The 22,173-nt window shown below is 49.5% G+C and overlaps 1 protein-coding gene across 1 annotated transcript in view; it reads right to left on the bottom strand.

Annotated features, from left to right (window-relative positions):
* Positions 1-22,173, bottom strand: part of Ergic1 (endoplasmic reticulum-golgi intermediate compartment 1) — a 100,899-nt gene that overhangs the window by 47,989 nt on the left and 30,737 nt on the right. The window contains exon 2 of the mRNA XM_040748420.1: positions 1,431-1,492. Within this exon, the coding sequence (XP_040604354.1) occupies positions 1,431-1,492 (62 nt within the window). The remainder of the gene's footprint in view (positions 1-1,430; positions 1,493-22,173) is intronic.

Raw genomic sequence — 22,173 nt, forward strand, 5'->3', positions numbered from 1 at the left:
TCCCTCAGCTTTTCAAGGCCTTGCCCCTCTGGTAGTGTCCTGCTTTGGTATGTGGCAGAAGACCTCCAGTCTGGGACAGCGAGGCTTTGTCACATTCAGCATGTTGTAGCTTAATGGGGAAGATCCCTCAGTGGCAAGGTGACTGAACATCACTCAGGCATTCATAAGTCCTCGTGACCAATCACGGCGATGCCAACCTCCCTCAGCAGCTGAGCTGTCGTCTCCAGGCTCCCCTATGGGAAAGTTACTGTTTTATTTCTACTCTCTCTTCCTTGGCAGCGAGTTGCTACATCCAACCCACACTTGAGGAGGAGTATTCACAAGGGTTACCAGAATTCTTCAGCAGGTTGGTCTTCCCTCCCCAATTCCTTTACAACAGGCTCCAAGGCCTGTCCTCTAATTTTTTGGCTTCCAAACCAACAGTCACTGTTTGTCTTTTGCTCCAGCTTTGGTCCTTGGGCCCTCTTGCCCTGCTGACACAACTGCTAGGCTCAGATTATACCTCCCCGCCTGGTGCTGCAAATGGCCTCTTGTCTGAGACACCCTGGTTCCTTCGATTGAACCAAGTCAGTGAGTTTGTGAATTCTTTTAGTGACTGAAATTATTAACAATTCAAATAATTTCAAAGGCAGGAAGATAAAAGCAAGCTTCCCTCCCACCTCTGGTCTGCTCCATTAGATTTTTTTTTCAGTTCTTATTTTTTTTATTTTTATTTAATTTACTACTATTGTTTGATGATGGTGGTGATGGTGATGATGGTGTGTCTCCCTCTCCTTCCACCATGGGTTCTGGGGCTCTAACTTAGACCATCAGGCTCACACAGCACATGCTCTTACCCGCTGAGCCGTCTCCCTGGCCCTGTATTTAGATTTTAGGAGAGCTGGTATTTTGAGAATGGGGTCCAAGTCTGAACAGGTGATTCATGTTTCAAGTGTACTTATCCATGCAGCCTAGAGGTAGTACCACTAATCAGTGCCACCCAGCAACAGGGCGGGGGTGGGCAGGTAGGGGTGGAGGGTGGGCTTTCCACTAACAGTACATGTCAGGGCTCAGAGTTCTGGATTTAGGCATAGAGGTTTGGATCTAAGAGACGTAGCTTAGTCGTAGAGCATCAATCCCTAGCACTGTAACAAGGAAAGGGAAAAAAATAAAAAAAAACTTCAGATTTTGAGATCAGGGATCCTAACTGCATTGATATTTTCCTGCATTCTTCGATACACAGTGGATGGTTCTACCTTGCCAGGCTATATAGCAAGGACAGAGATGCTTTCTAGAGGCGAGTGGCCTGTGGGATGCTGGGCGTGTCTTCTCTCCCACCTGACTTTCCTTCTTTCTTTCCTCCTTGCTGAAGAGTTCTGCACAGAGCAGAAGTATGGCTCTCTGAGGAGCAGGTAGAGGGCCGGGGTAACGGTGGGAAGTCAGTTACTCACTAATGGCACCAGTGTACGTCGGCTGCGTGAGGTCCTTGGGTACCTTCCTGTAGATGTCAAACCTGTGGTGAGGAAACAGAGGAATCAGACATGTGCAGAGTCTGGGGGTGCTGGTGACATGCCACCTGGGTCAGCAACCACAGCTCTTACCAAGAGTCTCATCCAACACCCTTTGAGAGACCTTGAGAGAGTCCTACTGTCTTAGGGATCAACTGATGTGGCAAAACACCATGAGACAAAAAAACAAGCCAGGGAATAAAGGGTTTATTCAGCTTATACTTCCATACTCCTGTTTGCCAACAAAGGAAGTCAGGGCAGGAACTCAAACAGGGCAGGAACCTGGAGGCAGGAGCTGATGCAGAGGCCATGGAGGGGTGTTGCTTACTGCCTTACTCCTCGCGGCTTGTTCAGCCTGCTTTCTTATAGAACCCAGGACCAGCAGCCCAGAGATGGCCCCACCCACCCGTCCTGGTTCATGCTCCTGCCTACAGGACAAGGTAGGGTCAGCTGGCGGTAAGGATGGCCCCATCTCTGGTTGTCCTCCCTAGCTTTTCTTTTCTGCACATGTCACCAGGGCCAGGGAAGTCCTGGGATTTGATGGGGAAACGTGGACCCCTGAAATCAAATGGGCACCGTCTTGCCCTTAGTCGATTCAGGGTTAGGAGTCTGGGATCAGACTTCTCTGGTTTAAACCTTGGTAAATGCTCTTTCTTGTCCTGTAACGTTACTTCTCGGGGCCTCACTTTCCTCATCTACAAAAGCAGGGCTGGCTACTCCCGCTAAATCTTGCAAGGTGACTGGGGGGTATAAGAAACCCCTTCTGAGGGGGGCTTCCATGTACTTGGTTTCCTTTTTTTTTCTTTTCTCTTTTATTCATTTTACACACCATCCACAGTTTCTCCTTCCTCCCCCTTCCCCTCCACCATCCTCTCCTCAGAGAGGGTGAGGCCTCCCATAGGGAGCCAACTAAACATGGCATATGCAGTTGAGGCAGGACCAAGCCCCTCCCCGCTGCATCAAGACTTCCTCTCTTTCCCTGGACCACAGGCAGCAGGCAGCCAGTCTCCTCTTAACAGAGCTCTGTTACCAGGACTCTCATCCGCATGTCCTCAAGCCAGAAGGTGGAGCTCGACCTCAGGGAGAGGCTGGCACAGAACAGCCCCTTTCCTCTTTGGTGATTGGGCAACCAAACACACCTGTTAAAGCTTCGTCTGAGTCAAAGCTGGTACCCAACTCTGGTAATTATACATGAGCCACCTATCTGCTAAGGCCTCAAGGGAGAAAAACTGTGGGATGCCAGGCTAAAGGCTGCCACTTCCTCTGCTGTCCGCTCTGTGCTCAGCTGTTAGGGCTGGGGTGTGACCGAGCGGCTGGGACGGCTACACAACTCACCCACCTCACTCCTCAGTGACACGCCTTTGATGCGGAGAGGTCAATGAGAGGGTAAACCTGTGCTCAACCATCACCCAGCACCATATATTATCATGGGCATGGCACTTCTCTGGACCTCACCTACTTCATAGATGCAGGAAGGCCAATGACTGGAGGCATATAAATCTCTCAGAACTATGCCTGGCATTCTGCAAGTGCTTAGAGTTTGCTGGTCCTCTAATTAGCCCTCACTCTACCTAGTAGGCCCCTATGTCATGCTGAACCCTCTTAGTCAGTCTGGCCTATAAGCATACAGCTTGTCATAAGAGACAAAGAAGATTGGGCAGGAAAAATCATGGAACAGCAGTTCTCAACCTGGGGGTTGCATATCAGATACCCCGCATATCAGATATTTACATTACAATTCAAAACAGTAGCAAAATCACAATTATGAAGTAGAAATGAAGTGATTTTATGATCAGGGGTCACCACAACATGAGGAACTGTATTAAAGGGCCACAGCATCAAGAGGGTTGAGAACTATTATCATAGTGTTCAGGTCAGTCGGCTAGAGACACCAGGGCATGAAGAAGGGCCCTTAGGTCCCAGCGAGGCTTCTATAGGAGGTGATGTCTGCACAGAGGAGACTGTCACAGGGCATGAAGATAGCAAAGACCAAGAACAGGACACAGGCAGGGTTACCGGGGTGCTGTGTTTTATTTTGGGGAACAGTGGAGTGGGAGTGAGAGAGACCCCATGAGGAGCTCCCAGTGTCAGGCCAAGGCCTCCCAGGTGGGGTGCTGTTGTTGTGGGGCTGTCAGAGGACTCACGGGGAGGTGGCAGAATAGGGAGGGAAACACCCAGTGGAGTGTAGGTGGTTTTGACTCACGTGGTCAATAGTCTTCCAACCTGCGATGGTGTGAATGCAGCACTACTTATAAGGGTCCTTAACTTTGGACCATGCCCTTGTCATCCCTCTTGGTGTTGAGCACCAGTAGCCCATGGAGCTTCATTCCCAGCTCACGTGTTTATAGAAGCGTGTGTCAGGGAGCACCATGGGGGTGCCAAGTGGAGGTGGGGGCTCAGGGTGGCCAGATGTTCTGAGTTTTCAAGAAGGACCCTGAATTTGGAACTGCACATTGGAACATAAAGAGGCATTTGTAAACAGACAGGGCCCACAAGCCCAGCACATGACTCTGTGGGTTGAAGGGCGGAAGGACATGGGCAGCCTATCTTCAAAAGGTCACCTGAGCTGGGTGGAAGCCATGTGGGACTCCTGAGATGATCAGACAGACAAGCCGCAGGCAGGGAGACAGTCTTGGAAATCCCTGTCCATTGCTGGGCCTCAGTTTCCCTGGATAACAAAGAAAGGAGTTGCGCAGATCTGACAGGTCCCTTTCAGCTGAAGGCAGAAATGGTAGCAGTGCCCTGTGGGAGCTACAACCCAGCCTGTCTCTGGTCATGTCACCAGCCGGGCCCCAAGGGCAAAAACAGCCTCATGGTTTGGAAATACCCAAACTGCTGTTTCAAAACCAGGAGTTTGTAGTTAGCTAGTGGCTGCTTAATACAAGCAAGAAATGGTAGAGGATGGGGCATCAGAGTCCACTCTGGGCGAGGAGGGCAGTGAAGGGAGACAGATTGGGGGGAGGGGGGTTGATCAAGGCCTCAGTGTCAGGGAAGGAAAGTGCAGGTACAGATGGCTAACTGGAAATGGAGGCAGGAGTGTGAACAGCACCTCAATATATGGGAAAGGACACATGCAGGCACACGCTTCACATGTATGCATAAGCATTTCCTAGCTCTTTGCATAGACAGGGCCCACAAGGCACAAGGACACCAACAACCAAAACCCTTTTCACAGAGGAGTCTGAAGTGGCTGCTTTTTGAGGTGAGTGGGACAGCAAGATAAGCCAGGAGCACCTTCTTAGGTCAGTGTTGTGGAACGATGTCCTCTGGGCAGAACATGGCCGCCACTGCCTTGAAATCACATCAGCTGTGATGGCCCAAGGAGACCCTCAGTAGGTCAGTCCCATTCATGCTCCACCATGGAGAGAAGGGTGGGTTCTCCAGGCAGTGGGTTCTGAGCTGCTCCCAGGGAAGGGGCCCAAGGGGTATGCACCAGTCACCTGAGGCCAACCTCAGGATACACAAGTGATTAGGGATTCCAGGAGAGGGGAATCACTCAGCCATGTTCCCACACTCCTATAAGTAATCCCAATTAAACCTATTAGTTTACCAAGCTAAGCTTGGAGGGGGTTGTTTGTTTGCTCTGTTGTTAGTGCCCTATTTGATGCGAACAGATGTTTGTGTCTTCCAGGAAAAGTTAATGCACTAGTAGGAGCTTACAAATGAGGGCAGGGCTAAAGAGACATAAGGTGTGGAGGGGCCCCCACTGGCCAGAGGAGAGACAATGTGAGGCTCAAAACAACAGTTAGAGATCAGCCTTGAGGAAGCAGGAAGTCAAGAATCTACGTGGATTCAGAGGAAGAAATGAATAAGGCGGAAATAGGAGAGGAATGGGATACTGGGGTTGCTTCAAAGCATCTCCCCATAAAACACTAGGTAGAAAATGGGGGGGGGGGCAGCATCAACAGGGAGGAACTTGGCAGACAGCATGCCAAGCAAGGAACATTACCACCATCGGGAGGGAGACACGAAGTCCTGATGTGCTGCGCACGGCGTCACCTGATCCTTAGGAAGCCCTGCAGAAATGACAGCTGCCCAGCATGTGTCACAAGAGGGGGGTTATAAAGGACAAGTAGCATGGGAGCTGTCACAAATGAGAGGAGACGTATGGGGCGTAATGACTGAACTTAGTGTGGAGTCACATTAGATTTCTTTTTCTAGAAAAAAGTTGATTGAGTAAGCTCTGCAGTGTTGCCTGTAGCACCATATAAGGTTATAGACCTTGCTTTGATGTGGCATTAAGGTTATGTCTGACAGTTTTCCATGGCTGTGACAAAGTATCAGAGAAAATCAACTTCAGGGAAGAAAGGTTTGTCTTGGTTCCAGAGGTCTCAGTCTGTCTGTTTGGTTCTGCCACTTAGTGCCACTTAGGCCCTAGGGTGCAGTAGAACATCTCAGTGTTGTAAGCAGGTGGCAGAGGAAGAGGAAGATGCTTGCCTCATGGTCATTGGATGGATGGATGTAAGGAAGGGAGGGAGGAAGGAGAGAGAGAGAAGGAGAGAGAGAGAGAGAGAGAGAGAGAGAGAGAGAGAGAGAGAGAGAGAGGGATTCATTCCAGGACTCTAGCTTGCTTCCTCTAGCTCAGCCCCATTTCATCCCAACAATCCTTTGAGCTATGAATTCGCTAGAGGGTGAGTCCACAGATGACACCGGAGCTCACAACCCAATCTGCTCTACACTGCTGTCCTGTGGACCAAGACTTTAAGCAAAGGGCCTTTGGGGACATTATAGATCCAACTAGGACATGATGTAAGATGTTGACCTTTGGGGACACTTGGATAAAGGGCACATGGGAACTCTGTGCTATTTTTGCAATTTGGGGGTAAATACAAAATTATTTCAAAATGAATAATGATATTTTTAAAATTCAAATGGAAAAACTGGAAAGGAAGCTGCCACTTAAAATTCTACTTGTCCTGCTTTGGGAAAAAGCTTGGTCCCTGCAGGCACCTGAATTAGAGGTGTGGCTTAACACAAGCTTATTGCGTGCTGGGTGGCAAGCTGTACTATGGCTTGTTGGGGCAGCACCAGGGACAGGGAGGTATGACCTGGACCAAAGCACAGGCAAAGCTCTAGAAAGAGTGATACCAAAAGGCCATTTCCAGCCCAGACTGGGTCCTTTGACACACATATTTAGCTTTGTCATGGTAACCATGGCAGGCACTGGTACCCCGCTCTCCTGGGTAGATCTGAGGCTCAGATGAAGGAAACCTGCCCAATGTCACTGAGCTCCTGGGAAGCAGTATTGCTCCTGGTGCGTTGTCCCCAAAGCCATTGTCTTCCCACCACCCCACACTGGTGGGAACTGGGCTCATGCTCCCTTACTGGCAAATTTGACTGGGGCCTCAGGGCTTTGTTCATTTCCTCTTCCAAGGATGCTGCCTGGTAGGGCAAGAGGAAATCTCAGAAATCCATCATTCATTCAGCATATATGTATTAAACATGTAAACATGTCCTGTATCCAGTCGTGTTTTAGAAGGTGCCCCTGCCCTCAAAGAGCTGCCAGCCTTGTAAAGCCTTGGGCTCCTCAGGAAAGGCCGCCTGAACACAACATGTGACAAAGATCTATTCCCACACAACAGACCCAAGTTGGAGAGTGGAAATGGGGTAAAGGGAGAAGAGAAAAGGAACCTGGTTTCAGAGGTGACCACAAGACAAGTGAGTCAGTAGTGACTGTCACTGGGAAATTGGGCCACCAGGAGGCTAGTAAGAAGCCCAGGCATGTGACAGATGAGGAAGTGAACTGTGTATCCTCTCTGGCTTGAATTAGTCAGGCCCTCGAAGTGGTGATGCGATCGGTCTTGGCCATTCTGCCTCAGAGAAGGTAGAGGAAAGGGTGAAGAAGCAGGGAGGGAAACAGGATGCTTGCTGCGGCCTAGGAGCTAGGTACAGTTACCCGTGTTCTCTCTGACTCAGGATCAGATCAGAAAGGCTCACGGTCTGGCTAGATTCACACACAAAGTACCTCAGCAGAGATCTGCAGGCAGGCCTTCCATATCCTCACTGATTCTTCCAAATGCGGGACAACTCATGCCACCCTTGGGGGTGAACACTCAGGAAGAAAGGTTCACGCTCTGGCACTGCTCAGCCTCACACAGAAAGATGAAGGGTACAGTACGTTCATTGTGACCCTCTGCTGAAATCAGATGTTTCTTCCTGCCCTTCCCTCCACCTGGGAGTTTCTTGGTCTTTGCCTTGTGGCCAGTGGACAGATCAACACAGAATGAGGTCCAGGACTGGGCAGGGCAGCACACACCTTTGACCCAGTACTTGGGAGGCAGAAGCAGGGAGGCAGAAGCAGGTGGATCTCTTATGAGTTGGAGGCTAGCCTGCCTGGTTTGCAAATCGACTTCCAGGACAGCCAGGGCTATAGGGTGAGGTTCTGCTCCAAAATAAAGAAACGAACAGATAGATAAATGAGTAAGGCCCAGGGGCGGGGATAGTGCTCTGTTGGCAGAGGGCTTGCTTAGCACAAACACAGCCCTTGGTTCTCCCCCCCATAGCACATAAACTTGAGTGTGTGGTGCATACCCCTAAGCTGGAGGTCATCCTCAACTACACAGCAACTCTGAGGCTAACATGGGCTACCTGAGACCTTTTTATTCAAAAGAATGAGGCCCAGAGCTGCCCTAAGAGCCCAGAGGAAGGTACACACTTGTACCCCAGCACTTGGGAGGCTAAGGCAGGAAGATCATAAATTCCAGGACAATTGGGGCTAAAGAGTGAAATCCTGTCTCAAAAAAGAAAACAGTGGTACCTGGATATTTTGTGTTAGAAGAAACCATCCTGAGTGAGGTAATCCAGTCACAAAAAGACAAACATGGTATGTAATCACTCATATATGGATTTTAGACATGGATCAGGGGAGTGTCAGCCTACAATCCCAGGACCAGTGAGGGAGGTTCCCAAGAGACATGCATTATACCCCAGAGAAGTGGAAAGAGGCAAGATCTCCTGAGCAGATTGGGAACATGGGGGGAGAAGAAAGGGAACCAGGAAAAAGAGAGGCGGATAAGAGGAGGGTAGAAGAAGACAAGGGGGAGCAAGAAGGTTGAGTTGGGGTAAGAATAGAGGAGACCAGGATGAGAGATACCATAATAGTTGGAGTCATTATAGCTTTGAGGAGAGAGCTGACACTAGTGAGATTCCCAGAGATATACAAGGATAACACCAACTGGAAAACTAAGTAATAGTGGAGAGACTGCATTAATAGCCTCTACCTGATGATAAGTTTGGTGAGTACCTTATGTGACATCCTAGAACCTTCATCCTGTGACTGATGGAAGCAGAGACAGATACTCACAACTAAACACTGAACTGACTCCCTGGAACCCAGTAACAGAGATGGAGGAGTGATGAGCAAGGCCGTCAAGATCGTGCTGGTGAAAGCCACAAAGACAGCTGACTGGACAAGGGGGGAGCTCTTGAACCCCAGACTGATGACTAAGAGGCCAACAGGGGACTGATCCAGACTCCATGAATATACTGTCAGTGAGGAGGCCTCAGAAATCTCTGGGGCCTTGGGAAGTAGACTAGTGTTCAGTTCACCACGACATACAAATGAACTTTGGGAGCCCATTCCACATGGAGGGATGCTCTCTCAGCCTGGACACATGGGGAAGGGCTTAGGTCCTGCCCTGGATGAAATGACAGACTCTGGAGATCCCCCCAAGGAGGGCCTCACCCTCCCTGGGGAATGATGTGGGGATTGGGCTGGGGGTGGGGGTGGGACTGGTGGAGGGAGAAGGGGGAAGCTGGGATTGACATTTGAAGCATGTTTCTAATTTAAATAAAAAATACTTAAAAAAAAAAAGAAAACAGTGAGGGCTGTGGAGATGGCTTGGTGGGTAAAGTGCCTGCTGCACAAGCAGGAGGACTTGAGTTCAATGCCAGCATCCACACAAAAGCCGAGCATGGCAGTGTTCCGCCGTAGCCCCAGCACTGCGGCACAGAGGCAGATGGATCCTGGTGCTGGCTGGCCGGTCTAGCCAAGAGTTCTGGGTTCAACGAGAGCTCTTGTCTCATAAAATAAGTGTGGACTGTGTGGATGGCTCCAGCAGTTAAAGTGCTCACCACACAACCAGAAGGACCAGAGTTCAGATCCCTAGGACCCACACACATATCAGCCGGCACTGTGGCCCACCTGCCATCCTAGCCTCTAAATTTGGAGACCCTGCTTCAAAAGAGAAGGACAAAAGAATGATGGGGGAAGATGCCCAACATCAACCTTGGGCTTCTACATGCACACATACGTACACATACATGTGCACCTTCCCCCACACATGAATATCCATGCATACACATGCACACCAGCACACAAACACTCGGGAAGAGGAAAAACGGCAGGGGGAGGGGTGACGTGATGAGGAAGCATCCACCGCCAACCTCTGGCCACTGCAGACACCCACAAGAGTGAACACAGACATTAAAAACAAAACAAAAAGCCAACTGACCAGATCACAACAAAATAATCCAAAACCTAAGTCAAGTAAGCCCCAAAAACACAACTGGCAGGTGGGGTGGACAGAGGTGGCACTGGGAGACAGGTGCACGTTCCATTTTGATGGAGATTTGAGGATTTTTAAAAATAAAACAAATAAGCTGAAATTAAAGAAAGAGAACAACCTGGTGTTTGTACCCAGCCTGGGTAGAAACGCCAACAGGATGGGAGCAAGAACTGGAGTAGGCAGGCAAGGCCTTGCCCACCTGCTGGGAAAGCCTCCTGCCTCAACACTCACCACTGTAAGCACTAGAAGTGTCCCTGCAGTTATCCCGCGTCACCCCACTTCACTTAGGAGAGAAGCTAGAGGCGCCAAGAAGAGTAACTTACCCAGTTTAGGTATTTAAACAGACATGGCAGTATATACCTGTAGTCCTAGCTACTCAGGACACTGAGGCAGGGGAAATGCTTGGCTCAGCAAAGGGCCAATTAAAAATGTGTAGCTGTGGATCCATGGGTATTAGTTACTCTTCCTGTTGCTGTGAAAAGAGCAACAGAAGATTTTATTTCGGCTCACAGTTCAAGAGCACAGCCATTTACGCCAGGAAGGTGTGGCAGTAAGACATGAAGCAGAGAGGGATGAAGGCCGGCGCTCGGCTTGCCTCCTCCATTTTATTCAGTTCAGGATCTCGGGCCTTTGGGATGGTGCCGCCTGCCCAGCAGCAGGGTGAGTCTTCCCTGCCCAGCTAAACCTTTCCAGAAACATCCTCGCAGACACACCCAGATGTGCATTTCCATGGTGATGCTAACCCTCATCAAACGGACAATAAAGATTGGTCATCACACCTTGGCAGCTTTTGAGTCCTGGAAAAGGTGTGTGCCAGGGATTCTCAGACAGGAATAACAGTGTCTCCCAGGGGACTCGGGACACAGCAGTTTGGTCACTGCTGTTAGGGCTGGGGTGGTATTGGCACCTAGAGGGTGGAGCCCCGGGGATGTGCTTCCTAGCTGCACATACAGTTCCCGTAGGGAAAGCGACTATACCTAGTGTTCACAGGCCTGCAGCTGAGAAAGCCTTGTGGATAGAACGTCACATAGCGGGCTCATTTCCCCAACCATCCTGTGTTCTCAAGAGGCTGCAGGGGCTCTGCTTTAAGTCATAGCCATGGCCCGAAGACCCCAGGATTCTGGAATTAAGCACTCTTTTTGGTCTTTTTACACTATGTCTGCAAAAGCAACGTTTATATGGGCAAAGTGACCTATAGATAAGAGGCCAGTCTGCCTGGGCCTACCTAATGCCTTCTATGAAGGCCTAGTAAACATGTGTGCCACCACTTCATGGTGCACTGTGCACAAGCTCCCCCCACCCCCATCCAGTGCTAAGAAGGTAACAGTGCATGGGAACATACGTCAACATCAGTAGGAAACAGGATTCGCTTCACTGAAATTCAGTCTGCAATCTACCTCCAGCCTATGGGGGGGGGAGGGGCTGCAGCCCAACCCAAAATAAACACACATGCCTTCCCTGCTCCCAAGCAAGGGAAGTGCCCTGGAAAGGCGGTGACCTCATCTGTCACTTCCTTCCACAGCAGAACGCCTCAGCTGTGCTATTTTAACTCCGGCCCTGCTTCTCCCTGTCCCTGCAGCTGACTCTCCATAGCTCTGGGCCTCGCTGGGCAGGGGCCTGGGACATTAGATGCCATCTGGGAGCAAGTCATTGGGTGGCGGGTCATTTGTCCCAAAAACAGTTAAGACACTTAGCTGGCGGGACCTTTGGCCTGGTGAGTTGTGCCCACTGCGTGGGGCCAGGGCAGGATGGGCACACTCATCATTCTTTCACTTCAGAGCATCAGCGGGCAGGGTGTGTGGACTCGATGTGCACAGACAGAAAAGCTGGGTGCAGGTAAATGGATCAGAGTGAGAGTGATCCTTGGAACCACCGCGGCTTCCACCCTGCAGGGACCCCGAACGGTCACTCTGAATGCTAACACCCACCACGCCGTCTCCTGTGGATGGAAGGAAAGCCTGTCTGTCTCTATCCCAGGCTAAGGAGCTGAGTTCCTTGGGAGCAGCGGTAAGGATCATCCCGGCTGTGCTGGCCACCACCCTCTGTGATGAGGGCTTACTGTGCTCCAGGCCTTACACGGCGCCTCATTTTCTCATCACTTTCCTAACCCTGTGTAGCAGGTCACGTGTCTCCCTCCTCCCAGCTTGTCTCTGATTCAGAGCAAGAATTTGAACTCAGTTTGCCGAAGGACATCTGCTTCCTACCCAGGCTGCCACGCACCTGCTCGCTAAGGGTGGAGGGGGAAGGCTGGTGTGATGGCGGACACATCCCACTGTGCGATGATGAAGTCACTAAAGCAGATCCTGCTTCCTCCCTCCCTCCAGCCCAGCCTTTGAGCTGTCATCGTGACACCTGGTACCCACGCTGAGCCCTCTAGCCTCTGCATGGCCTCCAGCTTTAGCAGCCTCCACCTCTGCCCCGGAACCCCACATGTGACCTCTCTAGTCCCAGAACACCCTTTTGACCACAGGGTCCCGGCCTTTCCCCTCCTTCCCACAAACAGCAGGTGTGGCCGGAGAGGAAGCGACATTGCTGTGGCAGCCACACATCTCCCTACAAGGCTCCCACCCGGCTATGCTGGGCCAGGTTAGCTTTGGCTCTGATTTCCCTGGGTCTTGCAAGGTCTGGCCTACTAATGACACCCAGTACTTTGCAGGTAAAAAAAAAAAAAAACGTGAAATGGTGTCAGTGCAAGGCTGCTCACCATAGCAACGGTTGCAATAGCAAATGTCTGGAGCCAGGCCAAACCCCCAGGCCAAGGAGGTGGCCGGAGCTTGGGCTAGAGAGCACCCACAGAGTAGAGGGTGGCACAAGGGAAACAGGGACTCCCAGGGACATCAGGGTCGTCCTGGTGCTCAAAAGGCCAAGGCCAAGGCCAAGGGCTGTGTCAGGTGAAACTGTGATCTGGGAGTCAGGGTGAGCGATGGGGAGCAGCGATGACAATGAATTTGTTTTAAAGGTGAGACTGAGATGTACACAGAGGTTTACACCCACATTCCCTAAGAGATGCATGAAGTGTTAAATATTCAGGACGAATCTGACAGAAGCATAAGACAAGTGTGTATGCATGCATTCATGTCTATGTGTGTACACGCACACATACACACATATACACACAGGTAACCAGACGCCATTGCTGAGGGGAATTAAAAACTAAGAAAGTGGGATTTACACTAACACAATGGGTCAGTGTTAGCAAAGGCACTTCATCCCCAACTTCCTCTGGGTCCAACTCGCTCCCAACCCAAACCACCACAGACATGTCTGCAGACACTGACAAGACTCACACCGACATGAAAACGTCATACAACAATCAAAGCTCCAGTTCTGAAAGAGAAAAAAACCTTTTTAGTGTCTCATCCAAAACAATGGCGACAAGACCTCAGATCACAAAGATCTGCTCATTTTCTTCTCCGTTATAGCCAGTCCTGCTGCGGACACACCGTCTGAGCCGCATGGCCTTGGAATACTCACTGCCAGTCAGCCATGTTGTACTGGTCAGCACCGCAGCCCTTGTGACCTGACAAACACCCTGCTTTGTGGGTGTCCATACATCCTTCTGTGTCTGTGGACATCTGGGTAGTTCTCCTCTTTTAGTCACTAAAATAAATCTCCCTGAGTGCTCCCATACATAGTTCTGTGTAGGTGTGAGCAAATCTTTGTGATCCGAGGATGGGGAAACTTTTTTGGATGAGACACTGTAAAGTATGCTTCATGAAGGAATTGAAGCAGGCTTCATCAAAACCAAAACACTCAGGAGGCAGAGGCAGGCTGATCTCTGAGTTTAAGGCTAGTCTGGTCTACAAAGCGAGTTCCAGGATAGGCTCTAAAGCTACATAGAAACCCTGTCTCAGGAAATAAAAAAAAAACTGAAAACTTCTGCTCTCTGAAGAAGAGATATCCTTTAAAAGTCACAGGATCAAACAAACAAACACACAATACCACCCCCCCCAAAATAAAAAAACATATCTGTTAAGACTTGAGTCCAGGCTAGAGAACTCTTAACACACAGTAAGCGAAAGTGTTGCACTATGAACACTGGGCAAAGGATCGGATTAGATATTTCCTCAAATATTTACTGATGTCAAAAAACCACCTGAAGGGATGCTAGAACCCAAAATGGAACCACAGTGAGATACTATTATACCAACCATGGAAGCTGGACCTATGCTCCAATCAAACAGCTGGAGCTCCCGGGCATTGCTATTGAGAACATAAAATTGTGTGGCCATTGGGGAAGAACTCAGCACGTTCTTACAAAGTTAAATGTCTATCTATCGTCTTAGTCTACTTTCCGCCACTGTGAAGCAGTACTGGGTAATCTATGAAAAGAGGTATACTGGAACACGCAATTCTATCTATGACCACAGGGCCACACTGACCCACTTCTGATAGGCCTTGTGCTAGACCCTATCATTGTGGAAACATGGTAAGGAAAAGTTTCCAGGAAGGAAGCATGTGTGTGAGACAGATGGAAAGGTCCCAAGTTCCTTTATGATCACGTGCTCCCTTGGTCACTAATACAGTCCCTTAAGACCTTAACTAATTTCCATGAAACCAGCCTGAGCCTCAAGGCCTAGAGTCACAGAAGAACTCACCCACTTTGCAGAAAAGCACGCCTTGACTCCTAAGTGGAGAATACAGGGACCTAGTCACCCACCAGTCCTTCTGATGCCTGCACATGGAGGAACTGAGCCTCACAAGCCATGGTGCAGTTAAACTGTATCAAAACCACAGCACACATCACTGTATGACCTAGGGTGATGTGAAAAACTACACGTGCACGGGGTGTGTACATGAGCACTCAAGGACAAACAAGGAAAACACTCTAAATGTCCATGGACATGGGAGTATGGGACGTCCATGAAGTGGGATACTGTGCTAATGGGTGTTCATGGCTGAGTCTCAGAAAGCATGCTGAATAAAGGCAACAAGGTTCAGACAGTGTGATTTCATCCACATTAGATTCTAGAAAGTGCAACTCACTCTAGAGTCCCAGAAGATCACCATGGGTGGGGATGAAGGAAACTCTGGGGAGTGATAGACATGTTCATCATCTGGATTGTGATGATGTCATGGTGTGCACATATCAAACTGTACACTTAACTATGTGTCATGTAAAGGCCAATAAATCTAATAACAGTCATGACTGTAACATATCAACAATGTGATATAATCCAGGCCTTCAAAACAACACCCCTAAACCACAGCCCTGCTGAACATCTTTCAACATGCTAGGCTTGTCACTCTGAAAACTGTTAAGTAAGGAAATCAGTTACTTTGAATCTTTCTCTCTCTCTCTCTTTTTTTTTTTTTTTTTTACAGTATCTATTTCTAGGTCCCCAAACAGTTGATGAGGGCAAAGTCCTCTTACAGAAGGATCAGTTAGGATCACCCCTGTGTGAGCTCCATCCAGTGGAGGATGGGAACCTTCGACAGCCAGGCCAGGCCGCTGTGCCCAGCTCAGCCATCACTGCACATCTCAGGCTACCAACGCAAATACCCAGCACTACCAGAAACATTTCCTTGGACCCACTCAAGGCTCCTGAGCTCACCAGTTACAGAGGACTCAGAAAACCACATCTATATTGTGGGGATTCTACAGAACAAGTGACCCAGTCTCCTTAGTAAATCAAGAGCACATGGGGGGAAAAGGAGGTGATCTCTCACCACTTTATTTATTTATTTATTCATTCATTCATTTATTTATTAGATAGTCTCTCACCGAACCTGGAGCTCATTTATTTATTAGATAGTCTCTCACCGAACCTGGAGCTCATCTACCTGGCTACCATGCCTGGCTAGTGAGCCCCAAGGATCCTCTTAGGGTTACCCTGACTCCCGCATGCTGCCACACCCAGAGTTCATGTGGGTGCTGGGGATCCAAACTCCAGAGTCTCATGCTTGCATGACAGGCACTTTACCCACTGGGTCATCTCTCGAGTCCCCTAGCCAATGACATTTGATATGAGGTATTGCAGGACAGTGAGCTTTAAATTTTAGAATCAAAGGGTCTATAAACACTCCATCTTTATTCCCATCCTCCGGCCTTAGATGCACATGTGACTCCCAGGGCTGAGGCAGCTTTCTGGAGACCATTTAGCTAGCAGCAGAGAGAGAGAAGCTGGCATTCTTGGGCTACTGGAGCAAAACCCGCAGCTGCCCATCCCTCCAACCTTCATATTACATTAGGAAAAACAAAACATATTCAGCTACTTCCACTTGGGTTTTCTGTTCCTTCAGCCAGGAGCATCCCATAGAGATAAAACGTAGAAGATACAGAAGAAGTCTTAATTTCTTACTCTGCATTAGTGGAAGAACTTGGGCAGAATCCCCTTTTCCTAAGCGTATCTATGAGAAATTTAATTTATTGAGAGCAGGCACAGGAAAATGTCAGCAACAACAGAATGATTATGATGTTAGACTATAATAAAATTACTACTCATGTGTTCTAGGACTACTATTAAGAAAATAAAGCTTAAACAAACCCTGTGATAGATATGGTGACAGGGGGTCTGATGTCCAGGGTGACCACCAGGTGACTAATGGGCAGGTCAGGTACACAAGGTGGATGCTCTAGACAAAGGGACATCCATATTCCGGGGTGACAGAGCTCACTGTGTTATTTAGGGCATGCTTAAGACACATGAACCATGACTAGAATTTTCCACTCAATATTTATGAGCCAATAGCTGACTTTTGTAACCAAAACTTGCTATATCTGGGGTGTTCATTCACTCAGCAGCGTGGCTTACTTCGTTGCTGATGCCTGTGCTCAAATGTCCCCTTCTGGGGAGCCCATAGCTCTGTGTCATTCCCGTGCTCTTGTCGTCACTCTCTGCTTGCAGTTACACACATGTTCTTGTGCACTGCCTGACTCCACCACTGGGCTACACTGTGAAAGCCAGAGCCTTGAGTGCCCCCCACCCCCGCACAGAGGACGCCCCAACAGACACTTGCAAGGTGGGTGGAGGGACGGCACTCCTCTAAGTGGGGTCCAAACACACTCCCTCAGAACCCCCAGGAAACCATCAGATTCTCAGATTGACTGTAGAATGAGCCAGTCAGGATAGACTGGCGCAGGCGCCGTGTCCCCAAGAAGTGTAATCCAGGAGAGGCCTAGGCACCTCAGAATTTACAGCATGCACCTGTTCCTGGAGTCAAGTATCTTTCAAAAGACCTTAGGTATCCACCTGAGCCACCCTGAGTCTACAGAGTGATGAGAAAAGGGCCTGGGATAGACTCGAGTCCCACCTCCGAGGCCAGGTACCACTGAGACACCTGAACACTTACACCCTGCTGAATCCTGCCCACCAGCAGGGAACACCATCAACAAACACAGAAACCGAGGTGCTGGGAAACCAAACCACTTGCCTGGGCTCACAGAACCAGAAAGGTGGGATTGGAACCTGGTGAGGAACCAAAGCGGAACACCTGATAGCTTCCCTTGACCACACCCAAACTCCACATTCACCCCCAGGGACCTTCGCTGCCCATGCTCAGCACTGGCCTCCTGCACCCTTAAAGGACCCTGTGCTAACAGGAGGCAGTGGGCATCTGGTGGGCGAGGGAGGGAGAAAAGGTGCCCAGAACCACAGATCTGCAATGCTGTACGCCTGGGGACCCTGGCAGAACTTAGCTGGCAAGGGGCCTTGGCCCCCACCTGTCTCCCCAGGCCTGCAGGGGCTGGATCAGCTCAGACCCTGGAAGTAAAAAGGCACTTGGGGTTTGGCCTGGATTCAGGTTTCCTGCTGGGGAACAGGAACCCCAAAGTGTTTCCAACTCACTGAAACAGGATGCTCTGCTTGGCCCCACTCCACCGGGACAGATGCTATAAATGGGAATGTATTCTTAGAGGGGCAGAACATGAGCGGGGGCTTTCAAAAGTGACCCATCATGGGGCAAAAATACAGGCAGCATTTAAATGCTGAGCGGCAAGAGCTATTCCTGGACCAGGCTCTCATGGTTGTGGCTTCCTGCCAGGGGCAGACTTCCAACAGGTTTAAAAGCAATAAACAGGAGAGGCTGGTCGTGGGGGTCAGTGTTTCTCACTCAGGGGAGGGTAGCATGCAGAGATGGCTGCGGAAAGTGCCTTTGAGTGGGCTCAGTGTTGTTGAGAGCTGAGAACACCTTTGGAAAGCATCCTGTGACCTTGGGAAGTCAATCAAGGCCAGGTTCTAGCTAGGACCAAATGAAGGTTTTTAACCAGGAAGGTGAATGACATTTACCAAGCCTGGGTTCTAACTCATATTGCCTCATTTTATCTTCAAAACTGGTGGGAATTCTGGGCATAACAATTATATTTATCACAATTTTCATTTTAAAAAATCATTTATTTATTTTGGTTTTTTGAGACAGGGTTCACCATGTTGTATATCCCTGGACGTCCTGTAAGTCACCCTGTAGACCAGGATGGCTTTGAACTCACAGAGATCCACCTACCCATGCCTCCCGAGTGCTGGGACTAAAGGCATGCACCACTGCCCAGTTTTATCTCTATTTTGATAACAAAAAAAATTTAAAAACTAAGGCTTAGAAAAACTCAGAGGAGCAGTGACTCTGACAGAGACCTGGTTCTAGAAAGTCAGAATAGTTTGAAAGCAGGAAAGGGTGGAGAAAAGGGTGGGAAGAGCCACAGGCACTGGGTAGTTCTTGCAGTGTCACCAAAGGTCACGGTCAGTCAATGAGCTAGTGTCACGTTGGGACCTCCATCCTGGCCAATCTTTGCAGCTCCAATGCTTGTCTCTGAAAGGCCCTGTGTCCCAGCTGAGTGTCAGTTCTGGGCCTTTCTACATGAGCTGGGCCCTCACGCGCTTCCTCTGCTCTCCCGCCTATCTGCCATTCTTCCACAGCTGAGTAGCTGCTATGGTCCAGGTGCTGGGCTAGGTGCTGGGAATACAGCTATGCCACATCCCAACCTTCTTGCCTCGCTCCTCTATCCTCTGGTGGGAAAGACAACACTCAGTGAATGAACATGTATCAGCACTGGCAAGCATTTGGAAAAAAAAAAAAAGGAAATCTTGGGGCTGCTTCAGGTAGGCTATGAGGGGAGCGGAGCCAGATAAGAGTAATATGACAAGGAGCCAAGGAATAGAGACCCGAGTTAAATGAAACAACAGAGGAGGGAATATCTAAGGAGGACAGTGTGTGCAAAGGCCCAGTGGCCAGTGCACACGTAGAAAGTTCCTGGAATGCAGCAAGGCGAATTCAGGTGGAGTGGGAGGAGCAGACAGATGATCAAGATAATTCTTCAAGACTCGGCTCACACATCTCCCTCCCTCCCAGCCCAACCGCCCCTTTCTTCTCTGCTTCCCTGTCATCACTTTTGCTACGCTGTCATTACACCCATATTCAGGAATGAACAGCACAGTCTATGCTGTCTCCTTTACACTGGTGGTATCTTGTCATCAAAGCTTTGAATTCTCAGAGGACAAGGATTGTTTCACATATCTAGGGATCTCCAGTGCTTGCCCCGGCAGTCTTGAGATGGGAAAATCATCTTGAAGCAACCGAAGCCCCAGGCACCTGAACACAGAGACACGAGTGTTGGAGCTATGCAACCTGTCCCCTAAGAGAGTCAAGCAGTTTCCTGCCCCACTGATAATGGGAGTCACAGATGTCATGGATATAAGCAGGGAATCTGGGACCACGGCCCGTTCTTACCTCTACAGCTCCTGACACACCTGGCTTGGCTCTAGGCAAAACCACATGGGAAAACAGAAGCCTACTGCCAACTCCCCAGAGAAGCATTTATAGGGGAGAGCAATCTTCCTTCTAGAAACATCAACCCAACCAGACCTCATGTTTCTCCAAAGCAGAGAATGCAGAAAAAGGCTCAGGAGGTCCTAGAAATGGATGGAATGGGCCAGGCAGGCCCTGCAATGGCTACAGAGATCTCAGAAAGACCTGGTTCATAGGTAAGACAAAGGGCCCCAGGATCATCAGATCTAGGAAACAGAAATCTGCAGGTATTATGTGAAATTACCAACTTGAAAAAAAGTTGCCAACTACTTTTTTAAAGTAATAAAAAGACATGCCAAGCAATTATCTATGCATCAGATTTGGCCTGAGGACAACCACACAACTTGTGAACTCAACCTTAAATCTTGACAATGAAATACACTTGTCCCAGAACAGACAACAAGAAGGCAGAGGCTCGAGTGAAAGCTGCAGAGTTCAATGGGGACTTTGAGATTTAGGATTGCCCTGTGGCCCAGAAATTACGGCCCAGGTCTACAAGTCTAGAGTCTCTGCTGCTGAGGCTGAGCCCTGCCCCACACTGAAATGGATTAGTAATGTCTGCCAAGGACACAGCATGGGAACATGATTCACATCTTCCAAGTATTCACTGAGGCTGATTCAATACAAGCACTTCTACATACATTTGTTGATTCGTTTAATTTTGTTTTTGAGAAAGGGCTCACTATGTAGTCTACACTGCCCCCAAATTCACTCTCAATCCTTGAACTCTCAATCCTCCTGCCTGAGCTTTCCTAGTGTTGGGATTATAGCTGTGCACCAGCAAGCTCTACTCACACCCATTTTAAAGGGAGGGAACAGATGTCCAGAAAGTTGCCCCAAATCCCAAAGTGACAAAAACTAGAGTGCTACTGGAAGCTGTTCCAGGGACATCCAGATGTCCATAATTCTCCAGACTCTTCTCAGAGAGGCGTTGTCTCTAAGTCAATGATGCAAGTAAGAAAAGATTCATTTTGTCCAAGACTTCTTAGAGACAATATCTCTAAACAGGGACAACTGTCTGAGCCTTGATGAAGCCATTGGCTCCTGCCACCTATACACCCAAGCTGCCCCCAATTGCCGGCCAAGCGCTGGCCAAGCAGCCTAGCACCAAGGGTCCCTGAGCCCACTGAGTGCTCACGGCCCACCTCTGGCTCAGCCTTCCCCCCGCCCCCCATAGATGAGTCATGCTCAAGACTTCAACATGCTGGCTGCCCAAGCTCCAGTTTAACTTGGCTCTTGAGCAAAATGTACTTTTCCAAAAGACATTGATTCAACTCAGCTTGTGTTTTGCAATGCCCTGGCAGGACGAAGGTCAGCCTCTCTCCTGCCCCCGACGCCAGCACATGCTGTCCTGGGGAGTGGGGCCCACAGACTACAGGATCCTCTTCCTCCCTGGACCCTCACTGGAGGATCAGTCAATCCTTCCCCTGGCATAGCCCGGCCACTTATACCAGCCATCACCTGAAGTACCCAATGCCTGCCTCCCTCCAGCTCCAACACAACACACACGGCCGGACTGGGTTTCAAATGACACTACAAAGCAGGCCTGGAAGGAGGGCTGGCCAAGATGATAGCCGTAGCCTACCCCACCAGGGGAGTCGCAGCCTCTGCAGAGCCATGGAGACTATGCCGTGGGTATAGAAGAGCAGGCTGCTGGCAGCCCAAGAACCAACATGCACATCGCGGACTTGTTCTTTTAAAGACAGACAGACTATTTTGGAAGGTGCAGTGGTAGGGATCAAACCCAGGGCCTCACACTAGACCAATGTTCTGTGACCATTGCACATCACCAAGCCCTAAAACAGACCATGCTTTAGAGCAGTTTAGGTTCATGGCAAAAATTGAGTGGCAGGTAGGGAGTCCTCACATGTGCCCTGTTGCCATGTGTACATAGACTTCCCAACAGCATCCTCAGCCAGAGGCTGCTACAGTCAGCGAGCCAGCCCAGCACAGGTCACCCCAAAGCCATGGTCTACATCAGGGGTCTCTCTTGCTTTCCATGTTTGTACAGATGGGTAGTGACATCCTCTGGAATGCTGTTCATGTGGAATCAGTGGCCCTGTGGCCTTTATAGCCTGGCTTCTTCCTTTCCGTGGCACACACTGGAGGATCCTCCATGTCTTCTCCCACCTTTACAGCTCACTGCTTTTCAGTGCTGAATAAAGTTCCATTGTCTCTAGACACATGCCTGGTTTTCAAATCAAATCCTTCAGGTCCAGTGTTCCACCACCCCGTGCTTTAGCTGAGTGACTTGGAAACACTTTTTTCTGAACCTCTGGGGGCATGGGGGTGAAAGACCCCGAGTCATGGGGGAGAGGATGAAATATGGAAATGTGGACACAAGTTCACAGCCCAGAGTGAGCATGGGGCAGCTGTGAGCTTCCATGACAGAAGACAACCTAGGGTTTGAGGTCAACTTCTGACTGCTTAGGCAATTG

Source organism: Mesocricetus auratus, unplaced genomic scaffold (assembly GCF_017639785.1).
Source record: "Mesocricetus auratus isolate SY011 unplaced genomic scaffold, BCM_Maur_2.0 Super-Scaffold_100007, whole genome shotgun sequence".
Classification (NCBI taxonomy): Eukaryota; Metazoa; Chordata; class Mammalia; order Rodentia; family Cricetidae; genus Mesocricetus; species Mesocricetus auratus.